The sequence below is a fragment of the Prionailurus bengalensis genome, chromosome A3 (genome assembly GCF_016509475.1).
Source record: "Prionailurus bengalensis isolate Pbe53 chromosome A3, Fcat_Pben_1.1_paternal_pri, whole genome shotgun sequence".
Taxonomy (NCBI): Eukaryota; Metazoa; Chordata; class Mammalia; order Carnivora; family Felidae; genus Prionailurus; species Prionailurus bengalensis.
The window spans coordinates 14,549,158-14,571,720 of NC_057354.1; the positions used below are offsets into that span (position 1 = coordinate 14,549,158).

At 49.1% G+C, this 22,563-nt stretch overlaps 1 protein-coding gene and 1 long non-coding RNA gene across 2 annotated transcripts in view; both read left to right on the forward strand.

The window, feature by feature from the left end:
• The first annotated feature begins 2,859 nt into the window (after positions 1 to 2,859).
• Positions 2,860 to 9,368, forward strand: LOC122467313 (thyrotropin-releasing hormone receptor-like). Its single transcript, XM_043553800.1, is given in 3 exon segments — positions 2,860 to 4,304; positions 4,306 to 4,444; positions 6,853 to 9,368. Coding segments are annotated over 3 exon segments (1,026 nt in total). The 5' UTR covers positions 2,860 to 3,732; the 3' UTR covers positions 7,168 to 9,368.
• Positions 9,369 to 13,961: 4,593 nt separating this feature from the next.
• LOC122467314 overlaps positions 13,962 to 22,563 on the forward strand; it is a 46,374-nt gene continuing 37,772 nt past the window's right edge. The window contains exons 1-2 of the long non-coding RNA XR_006292891.1: positions 13,962 to 14,061; positions 16,428 to 16,486. This is a non-coding gene — a long non-coding RNA (uncharacterized LOC122467314). The remainder of the gene's footprint in view (positions 14,062 to 16,427; positions 16,487 to 22,563) is intronic.

Sequence of the window (22,563 nt, forward strand, 5' to 3'; positions counted from 1 at the left end):
GATTCTCTCTCTCCTTCTTTCTCTGCCCCTCCCCATCCCCACATAAATAAGTAAACTTTAAAAACTTATTTCTAAAAACAAAAAACAAAACACCTCTACAATGTGTCTAGGCCCATAGCAATATTTGTTGAATGACTGAGTGAATGGAGCCTCTATTTCCCCATCGGTTGGCATGACCTTCGCTCCCACCCTAGGAACCACATGCCCACGACTGGGGGCATCTGGGCTGGGCACTGAGCTGAGGAAATCATGTACAAAGTACAGAGGCTCCAAGGCAGGAAGGTGCTTTCCACGGCTGCGGTCAGAAATCACCACAGACTGAGGGGCTTAAAATAACAGAAGCTTATTCTCTCACAGTTTTTGGAGGCTGGAAGTCTGCAGTCTAGGTGTCAATGAGGCCATGCTCCCTCTGAAGGGTCAAGGGAAGAATCTTTCCTTGGCTCTCCTAGCTACTTCCTTGGCTGTAGCCGTAGTGCCCGAAGAAGACCTCGTACATTGGATTTAGGACCACCCTGGTCCAGGATGACCTCATCTTAACTAATTATATGTGCAAAGACCCGATTGCCAAATAAGGGCACGTTCTGGGGTACTGGGAAGACATGAACTTTGGGGGAACACTATTCAACCATCACCCCTTATAAGCCGGATAGAAATATGGAGGCTCTGGCTGAGTAAGAGGGAGAGGTGGGGAGGTGTCGCTTCGTGCAGGGCACTCTAGGGCTCACAGAAGGAGTTTGGGCTCATTTTAGGCACAAAAGGATGCCGTTGAAGGGTGTAAGCAGGGGAATGGCTTACATTTTTAAGAGATCACTTGATTCTGTATGACGAGGCTGTAGAGCGAGGGGCAAGAACGTAGTGGAGGTCCACTATGGGAATTGGGATGGGTCCACAATGGCAGTTGTCCCACCAAGAGGTTAGAGACGGAGGAAAGTGCTGGAAAAGGGCGTGGTGGTGAAAGGTGGATTAATGTGAGGTGTGTTTTGGAGGTTGAATCGAGGGATTTGCTTACGTATTGGATGTCAGCAGTGAGGGAGAGAGAGAAATAATTCCTGAATATTTGGTTTCAGCGACTGGCGCCTTCACTAAGATGCCTTTACTAAGGTGAAGAAGACTGGAGATGGACAAGGTAGGGCGCGGGAAAATGAAGAGTTCCGCTTGAGATGTACTTAGTTCATTGTCAGTGCCCTTTGCTGCCAGCAACTGAACAGCTCAGTTAGGCAGGAGAGAGAACTGAGCTGGCAGACTTAGAGGGCAAGAAGCCCAGGGAACCACTTGCATTTAATAGGGCTAAAAGGATTGCTCTGGACCACAGCCAGGGAGGACTGCCACTCTCTGGACTGGGAAGGAGGAACCCTGGGCTTCACTGGCACTTGGTAGCCTGGAAAGAGCTGAGTAAGGGACCGCTGGGGTTGGGGTGGGGACAAGGGGAGTGGGGTCCTGCTTCCTGCTTGGCCCCCGCCTGCATCACATTGGAGACCATTCCTCTCTGGACCTCAACGTCCTCATCTATAAAATGGGACTAATAATGCCTGCGTAGCCAGTGTGGGAAATAAAGATAATGAATATAAGACACACAGCACCACGTTTGACCCTGAGTAGGATGCTTTGCTATTGTTATTGCTGAAGATCCCAGAGAAGAGTATAGTGCCGAGAGGTGGAGCGTGTGTGTGTTTGGGGGGGGGGGGGGTGGGGAGGGATAAGAATGGAGATTCTACAGCCAAACCACTGGGCTAAAATGCTAGCAGCGACCCCCCCCCCCCCACTAACCTATGTTAGTCATTTAACCTCTCTAAGCCTCAGTTTCTTTGTCTGCGAAGTGGGGATCTAATAATAACGTCCCAATAGGATATTGTGATTATAGAATGAATTAATATGCGTAAATCACACAGAGCATCACCAGGCAGAGTTGTAGGAGCTTCATATACCCTAGCATCATTCGTTATAAAGACTGACAGTGGGGGATGTCTTGCTGGTGCTCCCAAGATACTGTCCTGCCAAGTTCCCCATCATTCATTTCTTGTCCATTTATCAGATCGGTAGACTGAGAGTTTGGGGTCATACATAAGGCAGGGGGGAGGATACATGTTAACATAACTGTCATCACTTAATATATTCACCCCCTGCCCCAGCCGAGCCACAGCTACGTACTTGGCATGGATTTTTTTCCTCTGTCACTCATGTAAGCCTCCCAGATGAAGAAATCATTTTTAAAGAGCATAACCAATGGGTTGGAAGCAGCAGACAATCCCACGGCATCTGCTCTGTGCGGGCACCGAGCTAGACTCTCTGGAAAGCAGCCCTTTCATGAAGCTTAGTGGGTTCCACCTTCAGGAAGAAACAAGTTCTTTCTTTCATTCAACTACCATTATGCACCTTTTCTGCAGCAGACACAGAGCTAAGGATTCCTAACTGGTTTGTGCCTCGTGAGTGGCACAGTCTTAGAGATGGGAGAGATCCTTGTGAGGGTGGGGCACACCCGCCAAGAATTTCCAGATCTTCTGCTGGGGGGAGGAAAGGAAGACTAGGGGGGCGCCTGGGTGGCTCAGTCAGTTAAGCGTCCAACTTCGGCTCAGGTCATGCTCTCACAGTTTGTGGGTTCAAGCCCCACATGGGGCCTCTGTGCTGACAGCTCAGAGCCTGGAGCCTGCTTCGGATTCTGTGTCTCCTTCTCTCTCTGTTCCTCCCTCACTCATGCTCTGTCTCTCTCTCTCCTTCAACAATAAATTAAAAAAAAAAAAAAAACATTAAAAAAAGAAGACTAGGAAAGGGTAGCAGGAGAAAGTGAAAAGTAACCAGTTTAGGAGGAGAGGGGATCAACCCAGGTCTAGATGGGCAAATACCTTCCCTTCCCAGCAGCTCTGGGCCTCCGTTGGCCGTTTGTCAATAGCAGGGCTGAGGTTTCTGCCTGCGGAAACAAGATAGGATTTCTGGATTGAGTCCAGAAGCCAATGGGTGGCCGACTCCTCCCCCAGTGCCCAGTGGAGCTGCCCTGTAGAGGAGAGAAAGAGGGGAGGGAGCGAAAGCCCAGGCCAAAGGCGCGGGAGCAGGGGGCTTAAAGCATCCTTCCTCCCCCCCACCCCCCACCGCACCTTGCATCCCCCAGACCCCAAGTGTCCGGGGTGCGGTGCCAGGAGCCGGTGGTAAAGAACGGGTGCTGAGCTCCGTCAACCAGCATCAGCCCAGCCGGATCCGTGGAGAGAGCCGACGCGGGGTGGTGGCGGAAAGCCGAGCCAAGAGAAAGTCCAGCGAGGCGGAGACCCAACACCACACACCGCGCCTCGTTGACGGGACACCGCAGATCGGAGTCCTGAGACCCGCGAACCTAGAGAGCGGAGGGAAGACCCGAGAGGGCTGCCGCAGTCGGTCCTGTGGGAGGCGGCGTCTGGGCGCCCAGTGCCCTCCTGGAGCGCCACGCTAGTCTGCGAAGCGCCCCTGCAGCAAACCTCACCCCGGGAAAGATCGCGCCAGTCCAGGCTTAAAAGTCGTCCTGGAAACTGAGCGGCACGCGCCTAGCTCCACGTTCCTGCTCCTGATTCCTCGGAGTCCTCAGCTTCCTGAGCGGCGACAGTGAGACCCTGCACGGAGCTGAGAAACCTGTTCGGCCTGAGACAGCTGCCGGACCCCCAACTTGCCGCTAGGAGAGCGCCTTCAGATCGCCGGAGGGCACCTTTGCAGCCGGGGTGATCCCCCCAACTCGCCACTGCCTTCGGGGTGCAGGGCGGACCCGCGCGCATGGAGGACCACACCGAGCACCCTGAGCGCGCGAACGCGTCGAGCCTGGGCGCCTTGCCCCAGCCTCCGCCGGCTGTACAAGCGGTGACCTTGACCCTGGTGCCTCTCGTGTGCGCCATGGGTGTGGCCGGCAACGCCATGGTGGTCCTGGTGGTACTCCGGGGCCGCCACATGGTCACGCCCACCAACTGTTACGTGGTGAGCCTGGCCGCGGCGGACCTGCTGGTGCTCCTGGCGGCCGGAGTGCCCACCGTCGCCGAGGCGGCGTCCGCCCGCGTTTGGGTCTTCGGCCACGCAGGCTGCCTGGGCATCACCTACCTGCAGTACGTGGGCATCAACACGTCCACGGGCTCCATCGCCGCGTTCACGGTGGAGCGCTACCTCGCCATCTGCCACCCGCTGCGCGCCCAAACTCTGTGCACCGTGGCGCGGGCCAAGCGCATCGCGGCTTTGCTGTGGCTGGGCACCAGCGCCTACTGCGTGCTCTGGCTCTTCCTGGTGGACACACGCGAGACCGCGTACGCCGACGGCGGGCAGGTGCAGTGCGGCTACCGCGTGTCGCGCTCTCTCTACCTTCGCGCTCTTCTACGCGCTGCCCCTGGGCCTGGCCACCGTGTTCTACTTGCTCATAGCGCGCGTCCTCTTCGCGCGGCCGCTGCCTCCTGCGCACCCGGGGCACTGCAAGAAAGGCGCCCTCAACTCCCGGAAGCAGGTGGGGACCTCCGTCTTCCTGGAAACCCTTGTACTGAGCCAGCAGATGGAATGGATGGGAGCCTGGGCCCTTTTGGAGTCAAATTCCTCAAGTATACACCCCTGCCGTGCCACTTACTAGGCTTGCTTTTGAAGCTCTCACTTCTCCCTTTCTGAGCCTCACTTTCCTCTTCTGTCATATGGGGTGATGACAGCGCCGACCACACTGGGGTGTCCCGAGAAATGGGATGAACCATGTGAAGTCTGGAGCCCATTTGAAGCCACATCACAAAGCAAATGTTCCATCAGTGCCGGCTATTATTCAACTTGCACAACCAGTGGCTGGCCCCCACGGTGGTGTTCTCCTAATGATGGGGAGACCGAGACTCAGACAGGGGAAGTGACTTTCCCGAGTCCACGCCACAGCTAACACTAGAGCTGCCCGGATGGCCTCGGGGAGCCAGACAGACCAGATGGGGATGGATTGGGGTGAGGTCAGCAGAGACCCAGCACTTACGGAGCACCTGCTGTGTGCCTGGTTCTGTGATCATTCCTGAAATTACCCCTTGTTTGCGAGGCTTAACACCCATTGTTATAGATAAGGAAACAGGCTCAGAGGGGACAAGGGAGTGAGGTGACACCTGGAGGCACCTGAGGTGAGAACCCAAGTGTCCAGGCTCCTTATGTCCTCTATCCGTACTCCAGCAGTGTGGCCTCCCAAGGGTATTCAAGGACTGCAGGTGGGAGGAGGGCTCCCAAGCCCAACTGGTCTTAATCCTCAGCCTTCCGCCCATACCCTCGGCTTGAGGAGGAGGGGGGAGGCTACCTCACCCTGCTGAGTCACTCCTGAGCCCGGGAGGACCATCCGTGTCCTCTCCCTGCCTCCCCCCGGGGTGGGTGCACTGTGGGGGGCTCTTACAGCCACCTCAAACACGGTGGTCTTTAGAGGAAAGGGGGGCAGGACACAGGTTAAACTGGTGTGGACCTTTAGCTCTGGCTGTAGGCCCATCATGACCTGAGGCTCCAGACAGAGGCCCCTCCTTCCCTCCCCCCACTCATCTACTTCTCCATTTACTACTTTCCTGCTCAGCCTGAAAGAGCTGGGCTCAAGCTCCCCGCTGGCCTATGCTTTAGGTGAAACTTTTGCTAGTAGAAATAGTACTCCAGACCTGGGTGGGTTCTTTCTGGCCCCCAGCTTTGTTAACATCTTGCCGCGTGGCCTTGGGTAAGTCACTGAACTTCTCTAAGCCTTGATTTTCAACCCTGTAAAATTATTAGAATTATAGGAGTGAATTCCAAATCTGGCACATAGTAAGTGTTCAATATAGGGTACCTGTTATTACCCTGTTGTTGGCACATGAATGTCTTTTTTTGACAGTGGGCAGTCTAAGGACTGAGCATTCTCTGATGCCCAAGAGAGCCCTTGCAGAATGCCACCTACGACAGCAAGAGGAAAGGTGCCTCCCATGAAAGCAGAATGTCTAGGAGAGCAGGGTGGGGAATACAATTGCTGATAATAATAACTATATTATTACTATATACATCCCCAATTATCGGGGACTTGCTATGTGCCAGGCACTTTACACAACTTAGCCTCTTGAGTTTTGGGTAACAACTCCAAGGCGTATAGACTGTTACCATCTCAGTTTGACAGACGAGGAAACTGAGCCACAGAGGGGCAGTCCCTGGGTACAGAACTGGTAAGTGCTAGAACCAAGATTTGAACCCAGGCAGCCTGGCTCCAAAGCCCACACACGGGCATCCAGCGTGTATCACCTAAATGAACCTAAAATGGAGTAGAATTAAATCTGAATCCGGCAAAACCAGGAGCCGAGACTGTCTAGGGAATTCCTGAGATTTTGGGTTCCTGGGGACTATCACAGCCCTGAAGTCTACTGATTTAGTCAGGGCCAGGCCTCGTTGCAGAGGTCGCTTATAGGGACTACATTCCTGGGCTCTGAGAAGCAAGCTTAAGCCCAGCTGTGCCTGGCTCTGAACCCCATGCACTTGTACCGGAAGGAACAGAGGCTATGTCCACAGCAGCAGTCAGCCACAGGGCATTTATCGCCTTCCCGGCACTGTTCTGTGCTCCTTACCTGGGTTCACTCCTCTAATCCTCACCTGTGATGACGGCAGTAGATTCATGAATCTGCTGCCAGTGTAGATGGTGACCCATCCAAGGGCTTTGGGGGTGGATTGGGGTGGCGGCTCCCCAGCGAAAAGGACTCGAGCAGGGCCTGCAGGGGTGCACAGCAGTTTCCTAGCCGGGAACGGAATTGAGGTGGTGGGGAGGCGGGGGGCGAGGCATGAGGGCACAGTTTGGCAAAGGCCCGGATGTTCTTTGGGCTTTCTCCTCTTGCAACCCTGCAGAGAGGCCTGGAACCTGGGATTCTCCCTTGTGTCCCTTTTTTTTCCTGTCCTACCTGGCAGGTCACCAAGATGCTGGCTGTGGTGGTGGTGGTTTTTGCTCTGCTGTGGCTGCCCTACCGCACCCTGGTGGTGGTGAATTCCTTCCTGAGCCCGCCCTACCTCAACCTTGGCTTCCTTCTCTTCTGCCGGCTTTGCATCTACCTGAACAGCGCGGTCAACCCCGTCATCTACGCCCTTATGTCCCAGCGCTTCCGGGAGGCCTTCCGGGGACTATTTCAGTGCCAGCTGGCCCGGCCCAAGCTCCCGCCCCAGGAGGTCACCCCTGTGTACTACAGTGTCATCAAAGACTGTCCCCAGATCAGACTGGGCTCTTAGAGGGAACCAGGGAGCATGATGTGCAGACAGAATCCTGGCACCTGAGGGCAAGGCCCACTACTTTATTTCTACCGAGGAGGGAGTGGTGGAGGAGGGAGTGGCGTCCAGGGCTGTTTAGCAGAGGTGCGCAGGTTGTGCACTTTACAACCCTAGGGGTCACCGTTCACATCACAGCCTAGATTTGTATATTTAGTAAAACAATTTCCCAGTTTAATAAATAGACAAATCTAAGCGGGAGGCACCTTTTTATAATTTACACAAAGGCACTCGAGGGCCTAGAGGCAGCCTGGGTGGGTCAACATTTGCAGAGACTGAGTAGGGTAGGAGCTATTACCGGGGATCTCTTGAGAATCTGTGGGCCCTCTTCCCGAAAATGCAGAGAGCCTTCCCCCACCCAAGGATAAACCCCAGACACTGCCTCCCTCTGAATGGTGACATGTGACTTCGTCGGGGACCTGCTCCACACAGGGCAGCCTGCTGGGCATTACAGACACTACGGCGAGGATGCCAGCAGGGCCCCTGCTCTCACGAGCTCCCAGTCTAACGGGGAGGGAGGAAGGACATGTCCATCCTGGCACTGGAGTCCTGGCTGATGTGCCCAAGGAGGCAGCCAAGTGGGTGCTGGAGACATCTGTCTTGTGTCAACTGGGCCTGAGCCCTCTGGTCTGTGGCCTGGGTCCAGGCTTCTAGGACCACCCAGCCTGGTAGTGCAGGGAAGGAGGACAGGGAAGGACTTCTAGAACCAGCCTTACCACAGGCAGGGGCTCCAGGACTTCATTTAAGGGAATGTGGGACGTTCCCTCCCCCGCCCCCACCACATCTACTTATATTTTTTTCTCTATAGGTGCCACCAAGCCACCGTGGGTACTTATTTGAAGTTGTTGAGGATTGTGTTTCCCAGATACACATGGAGTCCCACATACGCATGAGGAGTTAACTGAGTCCCTGAAACTTCAGTGTGGATGGGAAGTTCTGGAAAGCTTTTCCTCTAGAAAGGATTTAGGGTGCCAAAGGTTGCAGCACAAAGAAGATAGCATCGACAGGTAGGAAGATCGGGCAGAGATGGTAATTAGGGCAGGGAGGACAGGGGGTTTCTAGGACCTTGGCAAAGCATTGTTAGGGTAAGGTGGTCCCTTTGGGGTCCTCACTCATCGGGCTCAGGAAAAACTCAAAGACATCGCATAGAACAGGTTGGGCTAAGATTTACCGTGTAGGGAGTAAAGTTCAAGTCGAGGGTCAGGGAGAGAAGAAAACGCACAGGTCCCCCCATCCTACCGCCACCCCAAAGGAATGAGTGAGGGCACAATGATTTACGGGACTCTCAGTGTAAGTGATTGTGTTCTGGGGGAAGGACCCCACACCTATCACTGTCCCTTCTTGTGGGGGAGCATGTGAAAGCAGCCTCAACAATGAAGGGAAGCGACAAACTGGGCACCAGGCAGAAGGGATTGAGGTTGCCCGTGGTTCACCGTTGTCTGGGGACTGCACCTGCTTTTGGGGACACTGGGGAAGGTACAGCCTCTCCTGCGGAGGAAAGGACCCCTGGTCTCAGGGGAGCTAAGAAGGAGGCACTCCTCCTCGATGACCCAGCTGGCTCGGTGCCCAGGCAACCCCGTGAGAACTTTTGGGAGCCACTTTCGGACGACTCTGTACCTGGCAGGATTTTTCTTTGAACATCCCCTACACAATGGCATGGGTGCACCCGGCGGCCGCAGAAGTGGTATTAGGCATTTTATTAGCATCCATTCGCTTTGGTTCTTTGACTTCTGAACACCCTTTCTGTACATGGGAAGTCACCCACGTGTAAATCTTGCTTAGGAAGCAGGGCACTCGCTCCCACTATGAACACCTCAAAAGCCACACACTTGCTTTCTTCACCCCTGGCACGTGGCCGTGAGCCATGTGACTTGGGTTCAGCTAATCAGACGCCCCGGGGATTGGAATCTTCAGCAACTGATACAAATGCACGGGGAGAGCATTTTATTTACAATGTGGCAACAGTAACAGCGGTGTCCATTATTCAGTGGTGGCGGAGGCAGCCTCAGCAGCGTGACAGCCAAGGCCTGGGGCAGTGGTGGCAGTGGCATCCCCACCAGAGGTAGTTGATTCCTGCCACTCAGCCTACCCTCTTTCTCACCGTATTCTGACTTGGTTCTATGAGCCTCCTGACACCCTCATTAAAAAGTCCCCCTCTTTGCTGATCTGAGTCAATGACTGTTGCTTGCAACCAGATTTCCTGACTGATCCTGAGGCGTTTAACCTCTAACTCTTCTCTGGGCCCTGACAAGCTAAGCCAAGGGGATTCCCTAATTCTGAGATTCTTCTCCAACCGTGTCCTAGCATTTCTACCTGGATGGCATACCCACTAGAGCCAATCTGAATCACCCTCTTCTACCCGGATCGCTTCCACCCCACTCCTGAGCCAAAACCCTGGAGTCAACCCACTTCTGCCCCCTCCTCCCTTCATATCCAAACGGTTACTGATGGTTGTAAGTTTCTGATCATCTCAACTCCCATCTCTTCCTGGACCCCAGCCTCCTCGCCGACCTGCCTTCAGCCTCTCCTGCTCATCTCCATTTCTCCATGGACTGTGCACATCCGAGGGCACCCGCGGGGTGGTCACTATGTACGTGAGCTTCGGGGTCAAACTGGAGCTGGAGGGAGTATTCACCCCACCACTCCCTGAAGTGTGACCTTAGCCACGTTACTGAGGAGAATGACACCTTGTCCACGTTTGCCCAGGACGGCCCCACTTTTAGTTTTGAAAGCCCCTGGGGAAATCCTATGTGTATTTATACATTATTAATGATATCTATTTCTACTTAATGTAGGCTTGGTGATCACATCTGTGAAATACGGCCCCCAGTAGTATTTAATCTGCAGTATTGTTCTGGTGATTGCTATGGGACATAGAAAGTGCTTGCCCCTAGTGAGCCTAAAATAAATGCTATCTACTTAAAAAACTTCCTTCCACATGGCCTTCCATCCTTTTCCCTCCCAAAGCTCCTCGCAATTCGGAATTATACAGCTATTTGAAATGCTATAGCTAGTTGTGGCTAATAAATATTGTGGTCTCCCTCACCCGTTTCTGAATAGACAGATGCCATGAAGGCAGGGGCCATGTCTGTTTTTTTCCACTGGTGCTTCTGAGCCTAGAACAGTGCCTGGCACGTAGCAGGTATCCAGAGATATTTGTTGGACGAAGAAATGATGGATAATGAATAAAGACTAGCTGAATCTTAATACTCAAGACGCTTTGCTGTGATTTGGCTTCCGGTTTGAGGAAGGTGTGAGGTGTAGATTGCGACTTCTTGAGATTCTTTGTTGGCAACAGAGAGTATCTCTGAATAACTGCATTAAAAACGAATTTGTTGGAGTTGGAAAGAACCAGAACTAGGATAACTCTAGAGACCTACATAATAGGAATTAATGGGCAGTTGCTTCAAGGCATCCATATCAGAATGACTCAGTTCCGCCTAGGCCAGGAGTAGGATGGGCAACTTACTAGACCACAATTCAGTGACTGCCATTGACAGTTGTATAGGTCTGGCACTGCTCAATTCCAGAAGATACCACTCAGCATTGTAAATGGATGAATCCAGGGTGCCTGGGTGGCTCCGTCAGTTAAGTGTCCGACTTCAGTTCCGGTCATGATCTCACGGCTCGTGAGTTTGAGCCCCGTGTCAGGCTCTGTGCTGACAGCTCAGAGCCTGGAGCCTGCTTTGGATTCTGTGTGTGTGTCTCTCTCTGCCCCTCCCCTCCCCCTCTCAAAAATAATAAACATTAAAAATTTTTTAAATAAATAAATGGATGAATCCTCTGGAGTTGTGCAGTGTGCCTATGCAAGCATATATATATATATATATATATATATATATATATATATGGCAGACCTTAACAGAAGTGTGGGAGTTCCCCCGAGCAAAATTGAACTGATGTTATCAGAAAAAGGCAGCATGGATGTGAGGAGGAACCAAAAACACCAACAGATATCAGCCACAGATGAGTTGACTAGGTTAACATCAGTAAGGAGCCTCTGTCATCCTGGTAGTCAATGACAGCTGGTCCTTGCGAATACTGTCACCTGGTGGCCTTCGAGGAAACAGCATTATCCAATATCTGCTTTGCAGGGCTCCCTTTTGATGTCTTTTCTTCCTCTTTCCCAGCCTGCCTCCCTCCCTCCCTCCCTCCCACTTTCTGGCTTTCTCTCCTTTCCCTTTCTCTCCCCTCCCAATCTCTCAGCTTCCCTCCTGATCCCTTGGCTCCACTCCCCTACCTGTCTCTTCCTCCCCCTAGACTCACTGTCCTGACTAACTCAGACGCTCTAGAGACCAGTCCCTGAGTGTTGGGCTGGCCAGACTGAGCCCCAGAGTTGGGGACCCAGCAAGCTATAGAACTCAGGCCATACCCCCTCTCATCACTTTCCCTATTTTCCTCTTCCTTCTTGCAGTATCTTCTCTCTTTTGGAAACCATGCACTCAGCAAACGTTTGATGGCTGGAGCACCACCTATATGCCAGCATCAGCCCGAGATTCACTAACTCTGCTGGAGATTCAGTGCGTGGCTTTCTACCCTTCCAAGACCTACTTACGTTGTATTGCCCAAATACCTCTGAGGAGAGATGCCCATACGCGTATCGAAATAAATACGAGCCCATATTTCATTTCATTCTACTACAGCTATCAGGAAAATTGCTGGATGGTCATTCTATCCCCCAAAAGGCTGTTGAAGTTTTAACCCCCAGTATCTGTCTGTATGACCTTATTTGGAAATAGGGTCTTTGCAGATCATCAAGTGAAGATGAGGTCATTTGGGTGAACCTTAACCTAATACGACTGTATCCTTACAGAAAAAGGGGCGGGAGAATTTGGAGACAGACGCGTGCAGGGGGGAAGACCATATGAAAACACGGAAGAATACCACCTACAAGACAAGGGACGCCTGAGGCTACACAAAGCGAGGAGACGGGCAAGGAACAGATCTCCCTCACAGCGCTCAGTACAAACCAACCCTGTGCACCCCTCGATTTCACACTTCCCGCCTCCAGAACTATGAGACGATGAATTTCTGTTGTTTAAGCCACCCTGTGGTGACGCCTTTTTACACACTCTTTAGCACACTAATACAGATGGTTAGATGGCAGAAAGAATGGTTTGAGGACAGAAGTTACTGAGACATTAAGGACATTTTTGGAAAGAAAGTCCCTTAACATCAAAAATAAAATTTCCTGGGGCGCCTGGGTGGCTCAGTCGGTTGAGCATCTGACTTTGGCTCAGGTCATGATCTCGCAGCTCGTGAGTTCAAGCCCCACTTCAGGCTCTGTGCTGACAGCTCAGATCCTGTGTCCCCCGCTCTCTCTACCCTTCCCCTGCTCTCTCGCTCTCTCAAAAATAAATACACATTAGGGGCGCCTGGGTGGCGCAGTCGGTTAAGCGTCCGACTTCAGCCAGGTCACAATCTCGCGGTCCGTGAGTTCGAGCCCCGCGTCAGGCTCTGGGCTGATGGCTCAGAGCCTGGAGCCTGTTTCTGATTCTGTGTCTCCCTCTCTCTCTGTCCCTCCCCCGTTCATGCTCTGTCTCTGTCCCAAAAATAAATTAAACGTTGAAAAAAAAAATTAAAAAAAAAATAAATACACATTAAATAAATAAGAATTTAAAAAATTCCCTATAAACCCGTACCTGTAAGTGATGAACATTTAATATTTTCATTTCCAGTACTTATTTCCATGAGAGTTTGTGTGTGTGTTTATTCTATTTTCTCTCTTTACACAGAGGTACGCATTTGCAATTCAAATTAATAGGCCAAGGATGCCTTGATATTTCTCTTTCATTTTGTGTATCTTTCATACATAGAATGGAAATATCATCCATTTTACTTCTGCATAGAAAAATTATGTAGATGCACAAGGGAAAGTCCCTCTTCCTCCTAAATAATCTCATCTCCTGTGGCTTACCATTGTTAATTTGGGAGCATATCTTTCTAAATGTTATCTAAGTTAATACCTACTTAAATGTGCATATCTTTATGCAAAAGTGTATATGTAAAAGATAAAATTATGCTTTTTATATTTGTTTGCCTATTCTGGTATTTAAGAGTATACCATACTTTTTATTATTATTACTACACTCCCATAGATTTTCTTTCAGCGTGAATTCCTGGATAGATGTTTGAATTCTACCACGCTTTCACACATTCAAAATATTTGTAGGGATCCACCAAAGTGGGTGAAGGCTTCACTGTACGGCTACATTCTTCTGATCGCCCCCCTATAAAGAAGAATTTATCACATGTAGAATGTTCGTAGGGTCATTCCCGGGGTTTTTTCTGATGCTCAGTGGGAAAAACAGTAGAAAGAATAAGATAAACGGCTTAAAGAAGAAGAAAAGTTTAGGAGGAAGATAAAGATTTTGGAATCATTCACGTTTGGGTGGACATTTCCGAGGCTGTAATCTTCGCTTCTCAGCTATAGTCTTCGACGAAGTTAATAAGCAACTTTTCTCCTTGTATGAATAGTTAATAAGCGATCAGCCAAGCCCGGTAATCAAAGTCGACCTTCCTGGAGAAATCCTTCAGCGGGGGGGGGGGGGGGGGGGGGGGGGGGGGGGGGGGGGGGGGGGGGGGGGGGGGGGGGGGGGGGGGGGGGGGGGGGGGGGGGGGCGCGCGGGGCGGGGCCGCAGTGCTTTATGGGGACTGTAGTTCGGAAGCCGACAATCGCCCCTTAGGTAAGCCTGGGAAGGGCCGCCCGGAGGCTTCTTCTGCGCATGTACAGATGCTGGTGCTCTACCTGGGCGCTCCTTCCGGTTCTCCAGGTCCTTCCGGGGGCGGGTCGTGCCGGCTCCGAGCTGCTCGGGTTCCGCTGTTCGCTGTACTTGGTGCGAAGTGGAAGCGAAGCAGGTGCACCGGGGAGCTGCGGGAAGGGCTGGTGGGGGCCTCCGGACCCTCGGGGGTCGCAGAGAAGGAGGGGCGGGGCTGGCCTCGGTCCGACGAGGGGGGACGCGCCCTACCCCCCCCCTCCGCCTCCCTCAGCAGGGAGGCCCCGAAGCGGGTTTCCAGTGGTCCAGGAGACGGGCGGCGAGAGCCTGGCTGAGCCCCTGACCCCCAGGCCTCAGGGTGGGCGCTCCCTGCAGCCCTTCTTTGCCTGAAGAAGGTGCTCTGTGAGGGTGGAAGGTTTGTGCATCCAAGTGACTAAAGCCTGATTCCAGAAGTTTCTCTGATGCCCTTGGCTTTGCAGGCTGTCGGGCTAGAGGGCAGCAGGGAAGGGAACACATAATCATTATGAGAAATAAATACTGTTATTGTTAGGTTAGTTGTTTTACACTAACGATCTGTTGGGATAAAGATGCGAGCTACGGTTGAAGGGAATGGCCAGGGTGCAGAATTGACTGGACGAGAGTTCAGTGAGGAGGGACTAGAGGGTGCGGGCGGAGATGTTGGCAGCATTGCATAAGATTTTAAGAGCCTGATGTTTGGGTTCAGGTCAGGTCCTGTCACAAAACAGCATCGCATCCCAGGGCGTGTTATTTAGACCAATCCTGTTTCCTCACCTGTAAAATGGCCACAGGTCCAGCCCACCAGGCACTTGACCCTTGGGACTCCCAAGTGTAAGTTCCAGCTGCTGGAAATGTGGCTCCAAGGCCCAGGCTGACACAAAACCAGTCCAGTGAAGTAGGAAGCAGCAGGCCTCGGGAACAGAAATCACGATGGGAAGAACATATTCCTGAACTGAAACCTCTGCCTAGACTTTCAGTGTGGAGGCAGAAGAATCCTGGAAAGGAACGTGCTCAAGTTACTGGCCACAATTTCCCCCTCTGGTGTGAGCAAAGTCTGGGCGATAACACCGTAATTGTAGCTCAGCACAACTTTAGTTCAACTTTCAAAAGAACGATGTGAGCTGCAATTGAAGGGAATGGGCAGAATGAGAATCTGATACGAAAAGACACTTTCCTGAAGGATTTGGGGGCTATGGGTTGAGGGAAAGGAAGGAATAGGGAGCAGCTATAGCCAAGGAAATGGTTTCTCATCACTTCCCAAGCACATATGTGTCATTCCCTGTACCCTCCACTCTCTGTTTATTCTGAGCTGCTCAGACCATATTTACCACCACCCTTGGGATTCATTGAATGGCCCCCTTATAGAATCGCAGTGGAGGTAAAGAGAAGGTTTCTAAAACTCTGTAACTTTGCCTTATTTTTTTTTTAAGCTTATTTATTTATTTACTTTGAGACGTACAGAGAATGCAGGTGGGGCAGGGGCAGAGAAATGGGGAGAATCCCAAGCAGGCTCCACGCCACCAGCTCAGAGCCCATGTGGGGCTTGAACTCACGAAACCGTGAGATCCTGACCCGAGCCGAGATCAAGAGCCAGATGCTCAAATGACTGAGCCACCCAGGCACCCCACGCTGCCTTATCTTATAAGTAGAACTCAGAAAGTAAATATCCAGGTACACAGTTTGCTGGTAACAGCCAAGAACTGAATCCAAGTCTCGATTTCCAGGTCAGGGCTCTATCGTCTCCCACATTTAGGTTAAAGCAAGTTTCTCAGCAAAAGCTCCTCTTGTGAAACTTCATCTAAGAGATGCCAGACAAAAAGGCAAACATCTGAAAACACTTGCTCTCCTTTCTGAGCTTCTGGATTCTCTGCCCTCAAGCAGCTAAAAAATATTAGTAGGAAAATAGGTAAATGACATCATTTCAACATTTCCTGTGCCGAGAAGTATTGTAATCCTAGTGTTTTTAATGCTGGAAAAGTGTTCCAAACTTTGTATATCCTAAATTTTATTGTTCCAGTTATTGCACACAGGTTCTTTCTGATTTTTTCAAAGGCTTAAATTGATGGTAATTCCATAAAAAAAACAACGGTTTATATTCACTCGATAAGAAAAGTTCTCTGTGATCATCTCAGAATTATAAACAGGCAAGTGGAGGGGCGTTTGGGTGGCTCCGTCGGTTAAGCATCTGACTTCAGCTCAGGTCTTATCTCACGGTGTGTGAGTTTGAGCCCCGCGTCCATGTCTGTGCTGACAGCTCAGAGCCTGGAGCCTGCTTCGAATTCTGTGTCTCCCTCTCCCTCACCCACTCACACTCTGTCTTTCTCTCTCAAAAATAAATACACAGTAAAAAAAAAATTTTTTTTTAAGTAAATGGACAAGTGGATAATCAGTCACCAGATTGGTCAAAGGACCACTCTCTTGATAAGTAATCCTAAGCCGCTGAGTTACCCAGACCTCTCATGATTCCATTCCTCATTCTTCCTTACCCAGCTCTGGTATCACCACTCTTGGCCCTTTCTCAAGAGCATCCGACAATGAACAAATCCCAGGTAAGTTGTTTAGGGCTTGACTTCCCACATTTTACAGTGGATTTCAAGGAGGCTGATAGTAATTTGTACATGCAGATGAAATAGTAGAAACGTGTAAAATAAAGCATCAGAGAAAAGTATCAGATCACCACCGGAAAGGCTGGCATAAATATACAGAAATCTTATGTTCCTATGGACTTATTCAAGTTGTACTAGAAAGGCCCAGACAATATGAACTAGGTTTTACACTGGCTATTTGAATGGCTTTCTTGTCATTTTCTTAGATGGTCTCTGAATAACTGACACAGAGGCCAGTCTTGCCAAGGCAATGGGTTTTCTGTGACTTTCGTTCTCCGTTATTAGAGGGGACCGATTCATTGTCATCTGAATAGACACCATGCAGATGATTCCCTGTGATCTAGTTTTTATCCAGGGATAAAAACTAGAATAATGGATTGCATGCTCCCCAAATAGTGCCCTGTAACTATTTCTTTCAGCTTTATCTTTGAAACAGGCTTAGAGGGAACAATGCAGTGTTCTGTTCTGTGGATAAAACGTCCTCACTTGACGGTCTCATTTCAACTCACTTCATGTAGTCTTGTATCTGTTCCCACCCCTCCCATGGATCTGGTCAAAGTTGGCAGTAGCCTAAATATTTTCACACCCAGTGGGTGTTTTCCAGTCCATGCTTTATTGAATCTGTTGCCTTTGACAGTCGATAATATAGATTATAATATAATCTAGCTTGGCAATTTCTAAATTATTTTAGACCCCTCCCTAAAAATCATCTAAGAGCCACTGATTTCATGCAAATATCCAACATTGCTTATATGTGTACAGCTGATTATAGTATGCTGTGCACTTACTCCCACTTTGCATTCTACGAAAGTTGAATGGTCTTCAGAGATAATGTGATCTTTATTGTTTTTTAATATTTAAAAAATTTTAAGTTTATTTTGGGAGAGAAAGAGAATGCGTGGGGGAGGGGCAGACAGAGAGGGAGAGAGAATCCCCAGCAGGCTCTGCACTGTCAGTGCAGAGCCTGACTTGTGACTCGATCCCACGAACCAGGAGATGACCTGAGCCAAGATCAAGACTTGGACACTCGACCAACTGAGCCACCCAGGTGCCCCGAGAACTCAATCTTTAATACAGGGAAAAATGTTCATCCAACAGCAGTTATTTTGTGTTGACTCTCATAAGGACCTCGTCGATTGGATTTTGACCTCATCTTGATTTTATCTGCAAAGGTTCTATTTCTAACTAAGGTCACATTTGCAAGTAGCAGGGTGTGAGATAATAGAAAATACATATATTGATTTCTGCTCCTGGTTCCTGGCACAGAGCTCCTAAACCCCTTAGAGTTTCATCGTTGAACGTGGTGTCTTTTCTTGTAATGGGGTGACTCTTGGTGGGCTCCTGGATGGGAGATAGTCACCAGAAGGACCAAGCCACAATTAGAAGCTTGAAATTTTCAGCCCACCCCCATTCTCCAGAGAAGGGAGAGGGGCTAAACATGGAGTTCACGATCCATCATGCCTACGTGATGAAGCCTCTGTAACAAAAATGCCAATGCATGGGCTTCAGAGACCTTACAGGTTACTGAAAGCATGGCGATGCTGGGAGAGTGGCGGCCCCAGGACGGACATGGGAGCCCTGTGCCCCTTCGCATAGCAGGTCCCCCACATCTCTTCCGGTAAGATGTTCGTCCTTACCCTTTATCTCTTTTTATAATAAACTGGTGAACAGCAAGGACGCTTTCCCTGGGTTTTGTGAGCTGCTCTAACAAATTCATCAAACTCGAGAAGGGGATCATAGACCCTCTGATTTGTAGCTGAAGGGTCAACACAGATGACGACCTGGTGTCATGATTGGCGTGGGGGGGGAGGGCAGTCTTGTGGGACTGAACCCTTAACCTGTGGGATGTGACACTGTCTCCAAGTACATAGGATCGGAATTGAGTTACACTGCAGGATACCTGGCCCAGGTCACAGAATTGCTTGCTGTGGGACCCCCCCCCCCCCCGCACGGCTAGTGTGGTCGTTGCGTGAGAGTAAAGGAGAAACACAGGAGGACAGAGTGTCTCTGCACATGGAGGTTAAGACTTCAGCTCAACCAACAAACATCCTGTTAGATTATATCTTCAGATGTGTGACAACGAAAACAAAGTAAATAAGAATTTCGTGATTAAAAGCAAAAAAAAAATTTAGTTGTATACACTAGGTTAGTATTCAGATGACATTTCAAGTTTAAATAGAAGCCTTTAGGGGCGCCTGGATGGCGCAGTCGGTTAAACGTCCGACTTCAGCCAGGTCACGATCTCTCGGTCCGTGAGTTCGAGCCCCGCATCGGGCTCTGGGCTGATGGCTCGGAGCCTGGAGCCTGTTTCCGATTCTGTGTCTCCCTCTCTCTCTGCCCCTCCCCCGTTCATGCTCTGTCTCTCTCTGTCCCAAAAATAAATAAATGTTGAAAAAAAATTAAAAAAAAATAAATAGAAGCCTTTAGGGACACCTGGATGGCTCAGTTGGCTAAGCATCTGACTTCAGCTCAGGTCATGATCTCACAGTTCGTGAGTTCGAGCCCTGCCTCAGGCTCTGCGCTGCCAGTGTGGAACCTGCTTGGGATTCTTGCTCTCCCCTCTCTGCCCCTCCCCACTTGCGCTTTCTCTCACTCTCAAATTAGATAAACTTCAAAAAAATAAATAAGCATTTATAACTTTGCTCTCCTTTATTTATCACACCAACAACTCCAGTTAAACAATGTAAACATCTTATGTGATTTTAATATTAAAAATTCAATTGGAAATAAGCAGAAAACAAAAATTTGTGCTGAAATTTTATAATGTCTCGAATAGCCTAACTTTTGCATGAGGACTTTTTTCTTTTTCTTGTAATTGAGGAATTATGGCTTCTAATTAGTGATAGCCCCCAGAAAACATGGCAGATCTAAAAAAGTATATGAGGAGAATTTTTGTTGAGATCGAAATTTCTGTTGAGCTTAGTGATGGCAAATTTGGAGGACAAGACTTTTCAGAAGATGTTCTGTTCTATTAAGCTTCTTTCTTTTCTTATAGACTTTAGAATTAGCAGTTTGATCCTGATAGGAGCCATGTTGGAAAGGTTAATGGATTTGAAGCACGTGAAATAGTTCGTTTAATTTTAACTCTAACCTAGAATTTTGAGAACCAAGTTTAGGAGTAAGGAGTCCACCGCACAAATTTTTTTCTCTTGATCCCAATAACCATTTCTACTTCTTTTTTTTTTCAACGTTTATTTATTTTTGGGACAGAGAGAGACAGAGCATGAACGGGGGAGGGGCAGAGAGAGAGGGAGACACAGAATCGGAAACAGGCTCCAGGCTCTGAGCCATCAGCCCAGAGCCTGACGTGGGGCTCGAACTCCCGGACCGAGAGATCGTGACCTGGCTGAAGTCGGAGTTTATTAAACTCATCAAACTCTGGAAGGGGGTCATAGGAGCCCCGACACGGGGCTCAATGGCACAACCGTAAGATCACGCCCTGAGCCAAAAGTCAAGAGTTGGACACTTAGCAGACTGAACCACCTAGGTGCCCTGATTCTGTACTCATTTCAAAAACTTATTTCAGTTGTAAGAGCAAAAAACAAAAAAATCTTATTTCAATTGTATCTTCAGCTTATAACTTAATCTATAAAACTATAAGGGGTCTTACTTATAAAGGTAAGCCATATATATATCACACATACATATACACACGTGTGTGCGCGCATATATATATATACACACACACATATATATGCATACACACACAATTTTCTTAGAGATAAACACATAAGGAATAAGACGAGGAGGGGGCCACGTCTGGGGATTACACGATTTAGCTCTGTGGCAGCCACTGTAACATCTAGGAAAGCAGAAAGACATGGGAATAACAGAGAAGAAACAGGATGCGGTCTTCCCGTCACTTTCTGTGGATCGAGGCCAGTCGTTAAACAGACTTGTTAGGCCACACCTGTCCCACCTGGCTGAACAGCGCGAAGTTGCTACCAGTAATGATGGGAACCGATTCAGGGAAGTATAATTAGATTTCTGACCCAAGGCCCAAATGGATTCAGCATCATACACCCGTGTTAGCACATAACTAGAAGACTTAGTATTTATTCATTAAAGCATACAGGAAATCAACTTACTTCAAATTACACGGCAAGTAATAGATACTCTGTGTCCTGAATCTAACTAGAATTGTTGCCATTCGTCCATCTCTTTTGGTTCTCTAGATACATCGAAGCAGTGTGTAACTACTCAGGGAGGCTGGATGTTCTAGAGTTATATCTGCTTTGACTAGAGGGAGAAGCCATTACGCCCCCAACCAACAACCTTTAGATTTCTTATGTCCGCTCTTAGCTTTTTAGCCTTCAAATCATGATCAGCTTGGGTGCCCGGGTGGCTCAGTCTGTTAAGCATCCGACTTCAGCTCAGATCATGATCTCACAGTCCGTGAGTTCAAGCCCCGTTTTGGGCTCTGTGCTGACAACTCAGAGCCTGGAGCCTACTTCGAATTCTGGGTCTCCCTCTCTCTCTGCCCCTCCCCTGGTCATGATCTCTCAGTCTCCCAAAAATGAATCAACACTAAAAAAACAAATTTAAATCACGATCAGTTTTTCCTCTTTCATGGTCCATTGGCGAAGTTTCTTCTTTTTTGATAGTTCTAATTCCAAAGAGAAGGCTTTCCCCTCCCCTGCCCCCTTATTTATGCTTAGATTCAGGTTGGATCGTCTCCCTACAAAAGTTTACATCTTTAGAGAGCTGGCTCCATTAAAAATAGGCTTTTTATTCATCCAGCGAAAATAGATTATGAACAAGCAACAAAACCAGCATTCTTTTCGCTCCACCCTTCTAGCCCCCTCCTAGCCTACTTTTCATGATAGGAGCAGCCTTCTACAATTTCTTGTTTCTGGTGAACATGTGCAGCCATTTTTGCTCAAAAAAAAAAAAAATCCAGTCAATGCAATATATAGAGTACATTTCTAATCCCATCTCCGTCTCTTCAACATACACATATTTCTGTTTCTCTGATGTTTTACACAAAAGGCTTTGAGCAAAAACCTTTTTCCACATTGACCTCTTTTGCTAGAATGGGGAATTGAACCCAAGCGTAAGTGCTTTCGAAAGGCCTCTCTGCCTCTTACAGCTGTTCAGGGTTTCTTCTTATCATGAGTTTTCTGATGTCGAGTAAGTTTGGAGTTTAAGCTAAAAGCTTTTCCACATTGGTTACATACAAAAGGTTTCTCTCCAGTATGGATTTTCATGTGTTTGTTAAGATTTGAGTTATTGTTAAAGACCTTTTGACACTCACTACATTTATAGAGTTTTTCTTTGGTATGAATGTTTTTATGCCGGTTAAAATCTGAGCAGAAGCGAAAGGTCTTTTGGCATTCAGGACACGTAAAGGGCCGCTCTTCAGAGTGAGTTTTCTGATGTTTAATGACGCTTGACTGATACTTAAAGGTTTTGTCACAAACATTACACTTGTATGGCCTCTCTCCAGTATGACTTCTTTGATGTTGAGTTAGGTCTGAGAAACGGACAAAGGTCTTTTTACAACTGCTACAGATGTACTGTTTCTCTCCAGTGTGAACGTGTTGATGACGCTGCAGATCGATGAGCTGGGTAAAGGCCTTTTCACAGTTGTCGCATGAAAAGGACTTCTCTCCAGTGTGAATTTTCTGATGTTTTTTAAGATTGGAGCTGCTCTTGTAGGACTTGTCACAGTCATTACATTTGTAGGGTCTCTCTCCGGTATGAACCCTCTGATGGAGGACAAACTGTGAGTACGGGCTGAAGTCCTTTTTACAATAGTTACACGTGTAGCACTGCTTTCTCACGTGAATTTTTTGGTGCTGCATTTTCTCTGCGAAACTGTCAAAGGCCCTTCCACAAGACTTGCAGGCAAAGAGTTTCTTTCGAGAATGAGGTTTTTGGTGGAGGATCAGGTTTGGTCTCTTGCCGACGTGAAGCCTGTGGTGAACGTTAAAGGAGGAGAGAAACCTGAAGGCCTTTTGACACACACCACACGTGTAGGGCTTCAGACTGCTGTGCGCATCCTGGTGCTGAATAAACTT